The following is a 12,899-nucleotide window of genomic DNA, read 5'->3' as shown; positions in this document are numbered from 1 at the left end:
AGGGCCTCAGGGCAGCCCCTCCAGCTCCTGCCCCTGTTGCCTGCTGGGGCTGGGGTCCACGTCCTCTGCGAGTGCATCTGGTCCCCTCAGCCCACAGCCTGACCCGTGTGATCCCGCAGCATGACGAGGTGTCTGGACACACACAGGACACAATGGGACAGTGGGCGGAGCAGCCTCTGGGCTCAGGCTGGCGCCGCCCCTGCCCTTGCCACAGCCTCACTCCCCTCCCTTTGTCCATGCGAAAATGGGAATCAACCCTGCGGGGCCAGTGGGGTTGACCAGGCCTGGCAGCCTCTGTGGAACGTTAGTGTCCGCGTGGGCCGTGGACCAGGTTGGCCGAGCCAGACTGAGAGCAATCAGATCCTGGGTGGGGGGCGATTTCTCTCCCACCTGCTGAACCTGGCTGTGAACGAGGCAGGTTGTCACCCCCATTGCCCGTGGCAGGGCCTTGAGGGGAGCCAGCCAGACGGGAGGGGCGAAGCAGGGACCCCGGGGCATTAGCGCAGCCTTGCTGACAGGACCGTGCTGTTTCGGGCACCTGGAGGCGGGGCTGTCAACTGCTGGCTGCCGGGAATGTCCTCAGGACCCACTGCCCCCCGTGGTCTCCGTAAAGAGGTGTGGTGCACACACACACGTGCGCACACACACAGGCAGCCTTTGACATGGGGCAGTCCTGCGTCCCCTCAACCCCATGCCCTCCCTCACAGGTCCTCACGGTTCCTGCAGGGAGGCACACGGCACATGGCCCAGGAGAGGGGCTGTACCCGCCGGGCCCCGGCGCCCACCTGCTCCGGCTTGATGCTGTGGTCCTCGAAGATCATCAGGACGAGCTGAGCGGCCAGGTCGCAGCACAGGTGGCTGTGGCTGCAGAGCCCTTGCAGGAGCGTGAGGACGAGCTGCGTGTGCTGGGCCACGGTCAGGTTCTCGTCCAAGGCCTGTGCCAGTGGGGCTGGACTGAGGGGCCGAGGGGCACCCTCCCTGGTCAGCAGCCATCCAGGCTTTCCCGAGGGGGCCTGGGGGCGCTGCTCTTACCCAGAGATAGAGCAAATACCAGGTACACAGACTGACAGCGACACCAGAAGGCCAGCTTGACCCCCTGACCCCAGTGGGCTGTTGGTGGCCCACCCAGCTGGCCTCAACAGGCTGTGGGCTGTGGCGCAGGGGCTGGAAGTGTGGCTGCTACAGTCTTACAGCTGCCCCTTCTCTGTAGAATTGCTCTGGGGTCAATGGGAACAGCAGCCTAGCCCAGGACGTCGGGCGCCCCCACCCCAGCCTGCAGCCGGTGACTGCCTCAGGGGACAGAAGCCCAGCCTGCCCCAAGGCGGGACCAACTCCATGGTGCAGCCCTCCCCATAGTCAGGCTGCGACCACAGCCCTGCTCGGCTCCTCCTGCCCTGCCTTTCTTCCCTTACTCCTTCCTCCTGAGAACACATCCTGGTCCTCAGTGAGCTGTACCGGAATCCCATCCCAGGCTCTGTTTCTGGGGAACCCCCGCGAGATGACAGGCTGCTAAGTCCCGGTTCCTGGAGGGACCCCCGGGGGACGTCCATCTGCACGGGGGTGTCACTGCTCCTATCGAAGCCTGTCCCGAGAGCAGGCTGGGCGTCAGGCTCAGTGACCCTCACTTGGAAGGTGGGGAAACAGAGGCACAGAGAGGTTGAATGGCCTACCCAAGGCCACTCAGCCAGTTAGGGGCAGAGCCTGGACTCAAATTGAAACACTTGACTCCCAGTCCTACATGAGGGGAGGGACGACCCTGAGAAGAATGCCTACGGGGAGGGTGGGCAGAGGAGAAGGGAGATAGTCGTCCTGCTTGCCTGGGACCAAGGCAAAGTGGTAAGACCAGGACAGCCCCAGCAAACTGAGACAAGTCGTCACCCTAGTGAGGAGCCACAAAGGAGAGGCCAGGGGGAGAGAGGGTGCTGCGAAGGGAGGTTCTGAAGATGCTGGTGAGAACCTTAGATCGCCGTTCCAGAGGGGCCCAGCTGCCCTCCGAGTCAGAGGTGGCAGGGTGCAGGGGCGGGACTTTAAGGGAAGAGAGACAAGGGTCCTTCCCTGGGAAGAGCTTCCGGGTCCTGGCTCTGCCTAGCCTGGCCCCCTCGCAGGTGGCGTGGGGCCTCCGTTAGCCCCATCTGTAGGATGGGCAGGGGGATGGGAACCAGAGTGATCCCACACTCTTGCGCAGTTTAGGGTCTGTGGGAGCACCTGTTGGCCCCTCCCTGCCCCCGGCTCTGACGGGCCCCACCTTCACCAAATTGTAGAACTTCATCTCTGATTCTCTGTAGGCCCTTGCTTCAGAATTCTTCATTTTATTCAAATGCATGAACTCCGCCATGCTCCCTGTGTGGGACACTCAGTAAGGAGCCTGCCACAGTCTGGAGAGTGACACCCTCCTCTCCAGACCACGAGTGAGGCCCAGAGAGGACAAGGAGCCAGGCCAGTTCCCCAGGGAAGAGTGGGGCACCCGGCCGTGCCGGCCCCTCCCACCCCCTCCCTGCTCGCGGCTCACCCTTCTGCTGGATCAGAAGCTGGAGGAGGAGGTACACACACTGGTGGGAGTGGCTCTGGGTGACATTGTCCTTGTCCCGCCACAGGAGTGTCAGCAGGCCTATCTGGTGGCCCAGCATGGAGGGCACAGCCTCTTCCTGGGGAGAATGGGCCCTGAGCAAAGCCAACCTGGCCTCTGGGAGTCACTTGCACTGTTCCTCCCAACTTGCCCACTCCTTCCGTCCATTCCCGTGCTTTGCATCTTGTGGGCAAGGCAGCAGCTCAGCCACTGAAAGGGGCTCTGGCTCCAGCCGTAGAAGAGCTTTCACCTCTCTGACCCCTGTTTCCTCATCTGTAGAAGGTGGTGTTATGTTGCTTCTGATGAAGAGTCAGTGGTGTTCCTGTTGTTAGTTCCCTGGGTACATGCAAGCATGCATGTACGTGTGTGTCTATTTCTTCTGCCTGCTTTAAGTTTTTCCTATTTGTCATTGTTTTTCAGCAGATTTGGTGGTGACAGTTTTGGTGGCAGCTTTGGTGTGTTTTTCTTTGTGTTTATCCTGCTTGGGGTTCACTGATGTTCTTGGAGCTATGGGTTTATATTTTTCATCAAATTTGAAAAATTTCAGGCATTACTTCCTCAGTTATTTCCTTCTGTCCCAATCTTCTCACCTGTCCTTCTGGGACTCCAGGTGTACTTGATAGCATTCCACAAGTCGCTGAGGCTTTGATTATTTTCCTCTAGTCTTTCTTTTTCCTCTATATGCTTCAGTTTCAATAAGTTCTGTCATCCTGTTTTCAAGTTCACTGATATTTTCTTCTGGAATGCTTGGCTTGCTGTTAAACCAATGCCGTGAATTTTTCACTTCAGATATTGTGTTTTACAATTTCTAGAATTTCCATTTGGTTGTTTTTTATAGTTACCTTTTATCTATTGATATTCCATATCTATTCTTTTATTGTGTTCATATTTTCCTTTATTCTTGAAACATATTTATAATAGCTATCTTAAAGTTTTGTCCCCTCATTCTGTTGTCTGTCATTTCTGTATCTACTTCTATTGACTGCTTTTTCTCCTAATCACAGGTGACTGTTCCCATTTCTTCACCATGTCAAATAATTTTTTATTGTACACTGAACATTGTGTATGTTCTATTGAATTTTGTTCTGGCACACAGTTAATTGATCCTTTGGAGGCTTGGGGTTAAGGTTTTTAGGGCAAATTGAAGGTAGCCTTTACTCTGGGACTCAAAGAATGCTACTCCTAAGTTATGGCTTTTATGGGATGTTCAGGGAGGCCGCTCAATTCTGGAAGGGTCAGAAATCCAATGTCTCCCAGCTGTCTGTGAATTCCGGGAGTTTTCCTTTGCCTGGCTTCACAGAGTCTTACCCTGAACACGTGCAGCTTAGTCTTCAGTTGAAGACCCGAGAGTACCCTCTGCAGATTTCTGGAGCTCCCTCTCTGTACCACTGCCTCCTCTCCAGAACCTGCCCTGCGGATGCCAGCCCCTCTGTGTCCCTGAACTGCCACCTCTGCCTCCTCAGCTCAGCAACATTAGGGATTCTCCTCCAGGTCTTCAGACCAGACAATGCCTTCAGGCAGAGAACTGGCATGATTGTGGGGCCCTCCTCATCTGTTCTCCATCTTTCAGGGGGCGCAGTCCTGTGCTGCCTCTTGGCACCGTCTGAAATCAGGTATTTTATATGTTCTGATCCCTGTTAGAGTTGATTACAATGGGAAGGTAAGACTGATACCAGTTACTGGGTGTTGGGGAAGCGGTGGGTGGTGACTGGAGAGAGGTACGAACAAGGGAACTTCCTGAGATGCTGGAAATGTTGTCAATCTTGATACATTTACTTTTAAAAAGTCACTGAGCTGTCCAATGAAGATTTTTTCATTTTACCATATGCAAATTTTACTTCACTAAAGTAGAGTAAAGAAATTGTTTATGTCCCCTTGCAATCTTCACAAGCAAAGGGTGGGGTGGGGGTAGGGCTCTCCTGCAGAGTCTCCTCTGAATGTCTAGCCTCAGAGGCCCAGGGAGTTGATGAGACTGGGCTGGACTTGGGCAGGAACTGCTTGTGTGCCGAGGTGAGGTGGGGACCTCTGCAGCGAGCAGCCCCAAGGCTGGGCCCACACAGGCTGAAATTGAGTGCTGCGGGACTGGGGTTAGTTTGATGAGGCCCACAGAGGAGTGGAGGCAGAGGAGGGCCCTGTTCTGGTGGGGAGGGCACAGCCTGCTGCCTGGCCCGCGTGCACCCGGATTGGCCTCCCTGTGAGGAGGCGTGTGCTGTGCCCTGTCCTTGTGAGTGTGCTGGCCCTGCTCCCTCTGGCTTCAGGGAGCAGAGCTCAAGCCCAGGGCCACCTCATCCAGTTAGGAGTGTTTTCAAGTCTTTCATTTCACTCATGATTCTCTCATTCAATAAATATAGTATTGGATGCCTTTTTGAAAAGTTAAACTAGCCTCACAGGCAAATTTGTGTCTCCAGTCTGGACCTCTCCACTCACCTCCAGACCGCTATGTCCACCTGCCTGCACAGCATCCCCACTGGCGTGTCTGTCAGATATCTCGTTCCCAACAAGCCCAACATTGAACTGAACCGCCCCCCTTCACAGCGCATGTTCCGGGGATAAACATCCCCAACTCAGTTGGGGGCAGCTCAATCTTTCCAATTACTCAGGGTGAGATCCTTGGAGTTATTCCTTTTCCAATATTCCTTATCCACCCGTCGGAATTTCCTGTTGGCTCTACCTGCAAACTACGCGGAGAATCTGACCACCAATAACACCGACACTGACGGTGTCCAGTCGGCATCGTCTCGCCTGTCTCCCGAAGCAGCCTCCTGACCAGGCTCTCTTGGCTTCTGCTCTCACCCCCCTCAGTCTGTTCTTACCTCGGCAGCCAGAGTGAGCCTCTGGAAACGTTGCAGTGGCTCTGCATTGCTCTCGGTCCAAAAAGCTAAAGTCATTATGAGGGCCTGCAAGGTGGTACAGGATCGGCAACCCCGACCTCTCCGCCCTCGCCTCTGACTGCTCACCCGCTAATCCCACCCCAGCCCCACGGACGCCTCGCCGCCCCTGCAGCCTCACCTGGCCTGGCTGCTCTCTTCTCCTGGAATACCCTTACCTACCTCGTCTCTGCTAGATCTGACCTTCTCAATGAGGATTACCTTGATCTTTTATTTTTTGATCATTTTTTAATTTTATTATAATTTCATACTTACAGAAAATTTGCAAGAATAGTTCAGAGAATTCCCATGTATCCCTTACCCAGATTTTCCCATTATTTACACTTTGCCTCATTGGTTTTTTCATTCTCCTCCCTCTCTCCCTCTCTCTGTGTCTCTCCCTGACTGGAGACATTGAGGATTTTACTGCAAATACTTCAGCATGCATTTCCTAAGAACACAGACATTTACTTACACAATCACAATGCAGTTATCCAAACCAGGAAATTTAACGCTGATCATTGATACAGTACTATTGTCTAACCCATAGTCCATATTTAAATTTCATCAACTGTCCCCATACTGTCATACACACACCCGCATACGTGTTTTCTTTCTTGGTTTGGGATCATGTGTGACGCTTAGTGGACACAGCTCTTTAACCTCCTTTAGTCTGAAATGGTTCTTCAGCTTTTGTTTTTCTCAACTCTGGCATTTTTGAAAAGTGCAGACAAATTGTTTGGGTTTGTCTGCTGTTCCCTCCTGACAAGATCCGGGCTGGCCGTCTCTGGTAGGAGCGCCACGGCAGCGCTGCTGTGTCCTCCCCAGTGCACCGTGTCAGGAGGCACCGGCTGTCCCAGCATTGACCGTGTCAGCTTTGATGGCTTTGTCACAACGGTGTCTTCCGAGGGTCTCCGCTGTGAAGTTACTGTAATTAACTACTTTTATTACTTTGTAATTAATTCGTGGTTTGTGGGGAGATGCTCTGAGCCGATTAATGTCCTGTTTCTCCTCAAACTGCCACCCACCAGTTTCAGCACCACCGACCACCTTCCAAGTCCACACTCCATCTGTATCTGTTAGTGAGCACCCGACTGTAAGGCGGAGCTTTCCTGCCCTTTGTTTATGTCGTCGTTTGTGCATTTCTCAATGATGTCAGGATGGACTGGTGGGTTTATATTGTGTTCAGTTGGTTGTATCTGTTACTACCCTGGTTTCTCTGATACTCTAACTGTCTTAGATTTTACCAGCAGGGGCCCCTCCAGCCGGGCTCCTGTGTCCTCTGTCTATGTCCCCAACGTTCTTGGAGCCCCTCCTTACTTTCTAGAATAACAAGGTGCCCTGGGCTCATCCTGCACTTTCTCTGACCCACCTCCAGAATGAGCCTTTTCCCCAAATAGCCCTCGTTCCTTTTAGTGGAGAACTGTGTTTAGAAACTAGGATCTAAGCACTAGGTTCTCATTGCTCCTGGTGTATTGATGATGCTAGGTCTTCTCCAGGGACACACACACCTGCACACACACACACACACACACACACACACACACACAGAGCAACAGCTATACTTACGTCTATAGGTATATATCTACATCTACCTATATTTTAAGACTTATGAGTTCAGACTGATGCCTCAGGCTCCCGTATGAAACCACAGGTACTTTTGAATCCTAACCCATTTCTATATTTGCAACAGGAAGACACCAGTCTCCCATTATCCTTGACGTCTTTCCTCATTCTTGAAGTTTAGAATACAAATTTCAGAATTGCAAACCAATATCACTGCAAAACCTAAACTACTGAATTTGTTTAAAATGTATTTACAGTTCTTGTTATTTAAAACTTACCTACAAAGGAAGACTCAGATATTATGTGTGCAATGGGTTTGAACATACCCGCCCAGTCCCCGCCTCCACTGAGTCTGGAATCCTCCCATTGCCTCAGAAGGCCCCCTGCCTGCCAATAGCCCCTGCCTTTCTGGTGAGTTCTCCTGTGACTGGACTTCACACGAACGGACTTGCACTGTGGTCCTCCCGCGTCTGCTTCTGTGCTCCACACATCTGTGCCGTGAGGCGTGCCCGCGGGTCCTTCCTTTTGTGCTGGCTGGTATTTCTGTGTGTGGCTACACGTTCTCCTGCTGATGGACATTTGGGTTGCTCCCAGTGGGGCTATGATGAATGAAACCACTATTAATATTCGTGTGTAAGTTGTGTCGTTTCTTTGAGTACATACTAGGAGTGGAACTGCGTGGGCTCAGGGTGGGCAGGGGTAGCTAGGTAAGAACAGTTGGGAGTTTTCCCAGGTGGCTTTGCCGTCCTGCACTCGCACCAGCGCTGTGCGATGTTTCTGGCGGCTCCATATCCTGCCAACACCTGGTCTGCTCAGTCCTTTTCATCTTCGCCTTCTGGTGGGTGAGTGGCGATGTCCCACTGTGGTTGCAGTTTGCATTTCCTTACGACGCATTATGTTGAGCACATTCGCTGTCATGTGCCTTGTAAAAGGCCTGTTTGACTTTTGCCTGTCTTAAAAACTGGGTCATCTTTTGATTGCATTGTGGAAACTCGTTTATCTTCTGGATGCACATCTTTTGTTAGATGTACGCACAGCAAATATTTTCCCCAGTCTGCGTCTTGACTCTTGATTCCCCTGATAGTGTCTGTGGATGGACAGATGATTCTTACCTTGATGAAGTCCACTTTATCAATACTTTATTGACAGTTACTGCCTTCTACACTCTGTCTAGGAAATCTTTGCCTATCCCAAATTTGTAGAGGGATTCTACATTTTTCTTCTAGAAACTGTATGGTTTTGACTTTTGCATTTAGTTCTGTGATCCATCTTGAACGATTCTTGTTTGTGGTGTGAGATGGGGGTGAGGGTCATTTTCTCCCCATTTGGGCCTACTTGGTCCAGCACTATTGTGGAAAGTACTTTCCTTTGGTGCCTTTGTTGAAAATCAATTGACTGTACAAGTAGGGGCCTCTTTCTTGACCCCCATTCTTTTCTGTTGATCTGTCTGTCTTTACTGCAATACCACACGGCCTTGGTTACGAGAGCTTTCTACTAAGTCTTGAAATCCGTCAGTAGCAGTCCACCAGCTGGCTCCTTTTCCAGGTCGTCTGGGCTGCTCTGGGGCCTCTGCACACGCGGCTCTCACCTCGGGCTCCTCCCTCGGCCTGAATGTTCTTCTCCCGGCTAGCTGCTTGGCTTCCTACCCTTTCTTCCTTCAAGTCTTTGCTCCCAGGCACCCTTGCCCTCAGGATCTGCCAGACCACCCTATTTGAAGTGTGACCTCTGCCCCAGGACTGGGGGTTCCCGGGGGTGGGAGGGCTAGCAGTCCAGATGCTCAGTGAATACCAACTGTGAGACTCAAGAGGGAGGCTGGGAGACGAGTCCAGTACCCAGAGGTGGGAACAACCTCGGTGGGGAGGTGGGGGACCCTGCTCCTCCCTTCCTTCGAGGCCCCGCCCACCTGGCTGCCCTCTCGACGGTGGTGGGCTGTCAGGCGACTCACCGTGAGCTTCACATAGTCCACCACGTACTTCAGGAGCAGGAAGATGGTCTGCACCACCCGCTTGCGCTCATGGCTCTTATCCGATTTCAGCCAGGGTTCTGTGTGCTGGGACAGAGAGCCGAGAGCCCAAGGGACCCATCAACCAGGTGGACCCACCCTCGCCACCCAGCTCAGACCTGGTCCTGGGTGCGGCCACTTGGTCAGGGGTGATGGGAGGGTTGGCTGTAGCGGTCCTGCCCCGCCAGACCCTTCACCCTTCTCTGCCCATCCATCAGCCTGCTCCCTCGAGTGAGGCTGGGTCTGGGGCCGCATAACAGCCTCCAGTGATCCAGAAAGCCCTGGGCTCATGGGAGCTCTGGAGGCGGCCCGGTGCCCCACAGCGCTCTGGGTTTGCATCAGTGGCCTTGGCCTGTGGTGGCTGTGGGGACGGGTGGGGCACTGGAAGGAGTGCATCTGGAGTGCGTCTCCAGGCTGCGTGAGATCTCGCAGAGCATGCCCGAGGCTGACCCTCCCTGACCCCCAGGACACCAGAAGGCAAGGTCAGTGGGTCTCCCTGCTCCCTGCAGGGTCCTTAGCTCTCCTGAAACACCCACCGCAGCCCTTACAAGAGCAGAAGGACCCTGGGCACTTGGGTCGGTGGTGTAGGGCACCTGCCAGCCTGACCCTCTTGGCAGCTCCTTCATGTGAGGGATGCACACTGAGTGGACCCTGGAGCATCCAAGGCGAGCATTGGAGTGGGCACAGGGACCCCTTGATTCTGCACCCCATGCCGCCCCACACCCCTGACCCTCACCTGCAGGAGGAAGCAGATCTCGTCCATGCTCTTGTTCTCAGAGACGAAGTTTTGGAAGAGCAGGTCGAGTGCCTGCATGGACTTCTGATACAGCATCTACGGGACAGATAGCTGCCTGGCGTCACACGGCCGGGGTGGGCTTGCCAGCCCCGTGGCCCTGCCTGGCCAACACCCTTGTTCATCCCTTACAAGGCTGTGGGTGAGGGTTCACCTCCCCCCACTTTAGGCCCCGGGCAGATGATGATAACGTCCACCCCCCTAGTGGGTGGGGACACAGTGCCCGCGTGGCTGCCAGACTCTTCAGGTCACGACCGCTAGGGTGTTAGGTCCCAGACTCCGGAAGGGAGCGGAGCCCCATGAGCTGAGACGTCACAATGGGTGCCCTGCCCCCCTGGCCAGAGTCCTCTGACAGTTCCCTTGGCGTTCCTCCCCCCACTCCAGCATCCCACAGGTCTCTGCCGCTGCTCCTCTCCTGCTTGCCTAGAACACTGCTATCCCTCAAGGGCTAGTCCTGCTCTTTCCTTTTCCCCTCTTGGTTCTCCCTGGGAACCTTTTTTGGTGGATGTCCCCGGGTATTCAGAACTCAGAAGGCCCAAAGCCATGCACAGGCCTGCTCTCGCCGTACTCGCCACAGCGGCGGATGACAGACCAGCCAGCACTTGGCACCAGGAGCCACTCGATTGTCGGGTGAATAAGTAAATGCGTTAATATTCTATGGTGCTGCATAAATGCTTGCACAGGGTGGAAAAGACTATGGCGTGCACTCAGTAAATACTGGTTAAATGAAGGCGTCTGGGTTGTTCCTCTGCATGATAGTGTTGTAACCGCCCCTCTGGCCAGCCTAAAGATCAGAGATTTCTCACGTTCACAGGAGGCAGTACACGCCGTAAACGCACATGAGAACGGTAAATACAACCGGCATCCTTTTCGTGACGATTCACTCACCACAGATTCGTTCTCTCCTTCAGTGGGAAATTGCGGAGCACACACTGTACGCCCCTCTGGGGGCGCATCGTGGGAAGCAGGCCTGGCTCCTGACCGGGAGAATCCCCCGGTCCAGTGGGAGAGAGGGAAGAAGAACGAGTTGTAACACTCTAAGAAGAATAAAGATAAACAGCTAAACAAATTCAAGATCATGTGTTGCTATTGAAGTGCCATGGAAAATGAGTCATCAAAGAGATGGTGGAGAGCCACTTCCCTCAGATCCAAGAGTGAGCAAGGGTTCATCACAACCATGCAGATCTGCCCTCTCCTCTTGCTCCCTCCCATGTGTGGAATGTAGTTGGAGGCCAGGCGGCTAGAGCTCGCAGGACAGAGAAGCGGAGAGGAGAGAGATGCAGAGGGAGCTCTGAGATCCGCACAGGACCCTCTTGAGTCTTCAGCCGAGTGCTGGTCAGTGCATGAGTGTGGAAGGCACTCAAGGCTGGAGGAAGAACCACTCAGAGGACTAGAGGGAACAACCTCTGGGAGTCAGTTCCTAGTCACACCAGTCCTTGTAGAAACCCTCCTAATTCACGGGGCACAGGGCAGATTACTCAGGAGGGTCTTGCCTCAATGGGGGGCAAACTTAGTTCCAGAATCAATGCTGCTGTGGCTCCACTAACAAATTCTAAAACCAAGGTCTGGAAAGGATCAAAGTGTTTACAAGTAACTTAACTGTACAACGTAACAAAGCCCAAGACTAATATAATCTAACATAATTATACAGAAATGTCCAGCACCTGACAAATTCTCATTCACCATGCTTGGCCTTCATTCAAATGACATGCAAAGAAACCGGAAAATATGACCCCTACTGAAAGAGAAATATCAATCAATCCAAAGCCAGAAATGACACAGATAATAGAGTTAGTAGACAAAGACATTAAAACAGTTATTGTAACTGTACTTCACGTGTTAATAAGCTAGAGGAAAGATTGAATACATAAGATAGAGACATGGAAGATACAAAAGGTGATCCAGATAGAACTTTCAGAGATGAAACCATAACGTATGAGATAAAAAGTACCTGGAGGGATAAATGGCAGATTAGACTTCCAAGAAGAAAGATTAGTGAGGTTGAAGAAATAACAAAAAATATATATACATATATATATATCCAAAATGAAAACCAGAAAGAAAAAAGAACGAAGAAAATGAACAGAACATCAGTGATCTGTTGGACAACTTCAAGCAACTTCATAATGTGTAACTGGAGTGACAAAAAATATGTGAAGAAATTATGACCCAATTTTTTCCACATTTGATGAAAAGTATAAACCCACAGTTCCAAGAAGGTCAAGAAACCCAAAGCACAGGCAACGTGAAGGAAGTTACACCAAGGCACATCAGGATTGAATTGCTTAAAACCAGTCTTAAAGAGAAAATGTAAAAGATGAGCCAAAAAGATCTGCTCTTAGAGGAACAAGGAGAAGGATGACAGCAGGCTTTCCGATGGGACTCTGCGGATGAGGAGGTGGCAGGGCACGTGTTTAAAGTACTATAGCAATGAAAAAAGAATGTCAATTTAGAATTCTGCACGCAGGGAAATTATCTTTTATAAACAAAAGCTAAATAAAGACTTTTTCAGACACATGAGAGCCAGAGTGCCGGCAGCAGACTCAGAGCGGTTCCAGCACGGCCTCTGGGCAGAGGGCAGTGACGCGGGGTGCACTCGCGTGTCCACACAGAGGCAGGAAAGCCCGGAAATGGTAACTGTGTTGGAGAACACGAGACACCGTTTTCCTTGTTATTTAAATCTTGTTAAGGGGTAACTGGCTGTTCAAAGCAGCACTAATAACACCGATTTGTAACATCTGACGACCGCAGTGAGGCGTGGGGAGGAGTGCGGTGTCCCGCCGGAAGGCTCTCGCGGCATCTGCCGGTGGAGTGTGCTGGTTGAGGCGTCTGCTACAAGCCCTAAACAACCGGTAAAGTGACATAACATGGTTATAGCTAATAAGCAAAAAGGAAGATAAAATGGAATCATAAAAAATTCAGTTAAAATGCGAATTAAAACTACACTAAGATGTCACCATACACCCGTGAGAAAGGCTATAATTACCAAGACAAAAAACAACAAATATCGGAGAAGATGTGGAGAAAAGGGAATCCTCATTCACTGCTGGTAGGAGTGCAAACTGGCACAGCCTCTATGGAAAACAGTATGGAGATTCCTCAAAA

At 52.1% G+C, this 12,899-nt stretch overlaps 1 protein-coding gene across 1 annotated transcript in view; it reads right to left on the bottom strand.

Moving 5' to 3' along the window:
• Window positions 1-12,899, bottom strand: part of LOC106801890 (maestro heat-like repeat family member 5) — a 71,076-nt gene that overhangs the window by 14,377 nt on the left and 43,800 nt on the right. The window contains exons 19-23 of the mRNA XM_087447100.1: window positions 9,738-9,833; window positions 8,945-9,049; window positions 2,510-2,645; window positions 2,246-2,340; window positions 786-935 (exon numbers count right to left, since the gene is read on the bottom strand). Coding sequence (XP_087303226.1) covers window positions 786-935; window positions 2,246-2,340; window positions 2,510-2,645; window positions 8,945-9,049; window positions 9,738-9,833 — 582 coding nt within the window. The remainder of the gene's footprint in view (window positions 1-785; window positions 936-2,245; window positions 2,341-2,509; window positions 2,646-8,944; window positions 9,050-9,737; window positions 9,834-12,899) is intronic.

The sequence above is a fragment of the Ceratotherium simum genome, chromosome 23 (genome assembly GCF_057802395.1).
Source record: "Ceratotherium simum simum isolate JZ-2026a chromosome 23, ASM5780239v1, whole genome shotgun sequence".
Taxonomy (NCBI): domain Eukaryota; kingdom Metazoa; phylum Chordata; class Mammalia; order Perissodactyla; family Rhinocerotidae; genus Ceratotherium; species Ceratotherium simum.
The sequence above is the reverse complement of the archived record's forward strand: the minus strand, read 5'-3'. Positions and strand labels throughout refer to the sequence as shown.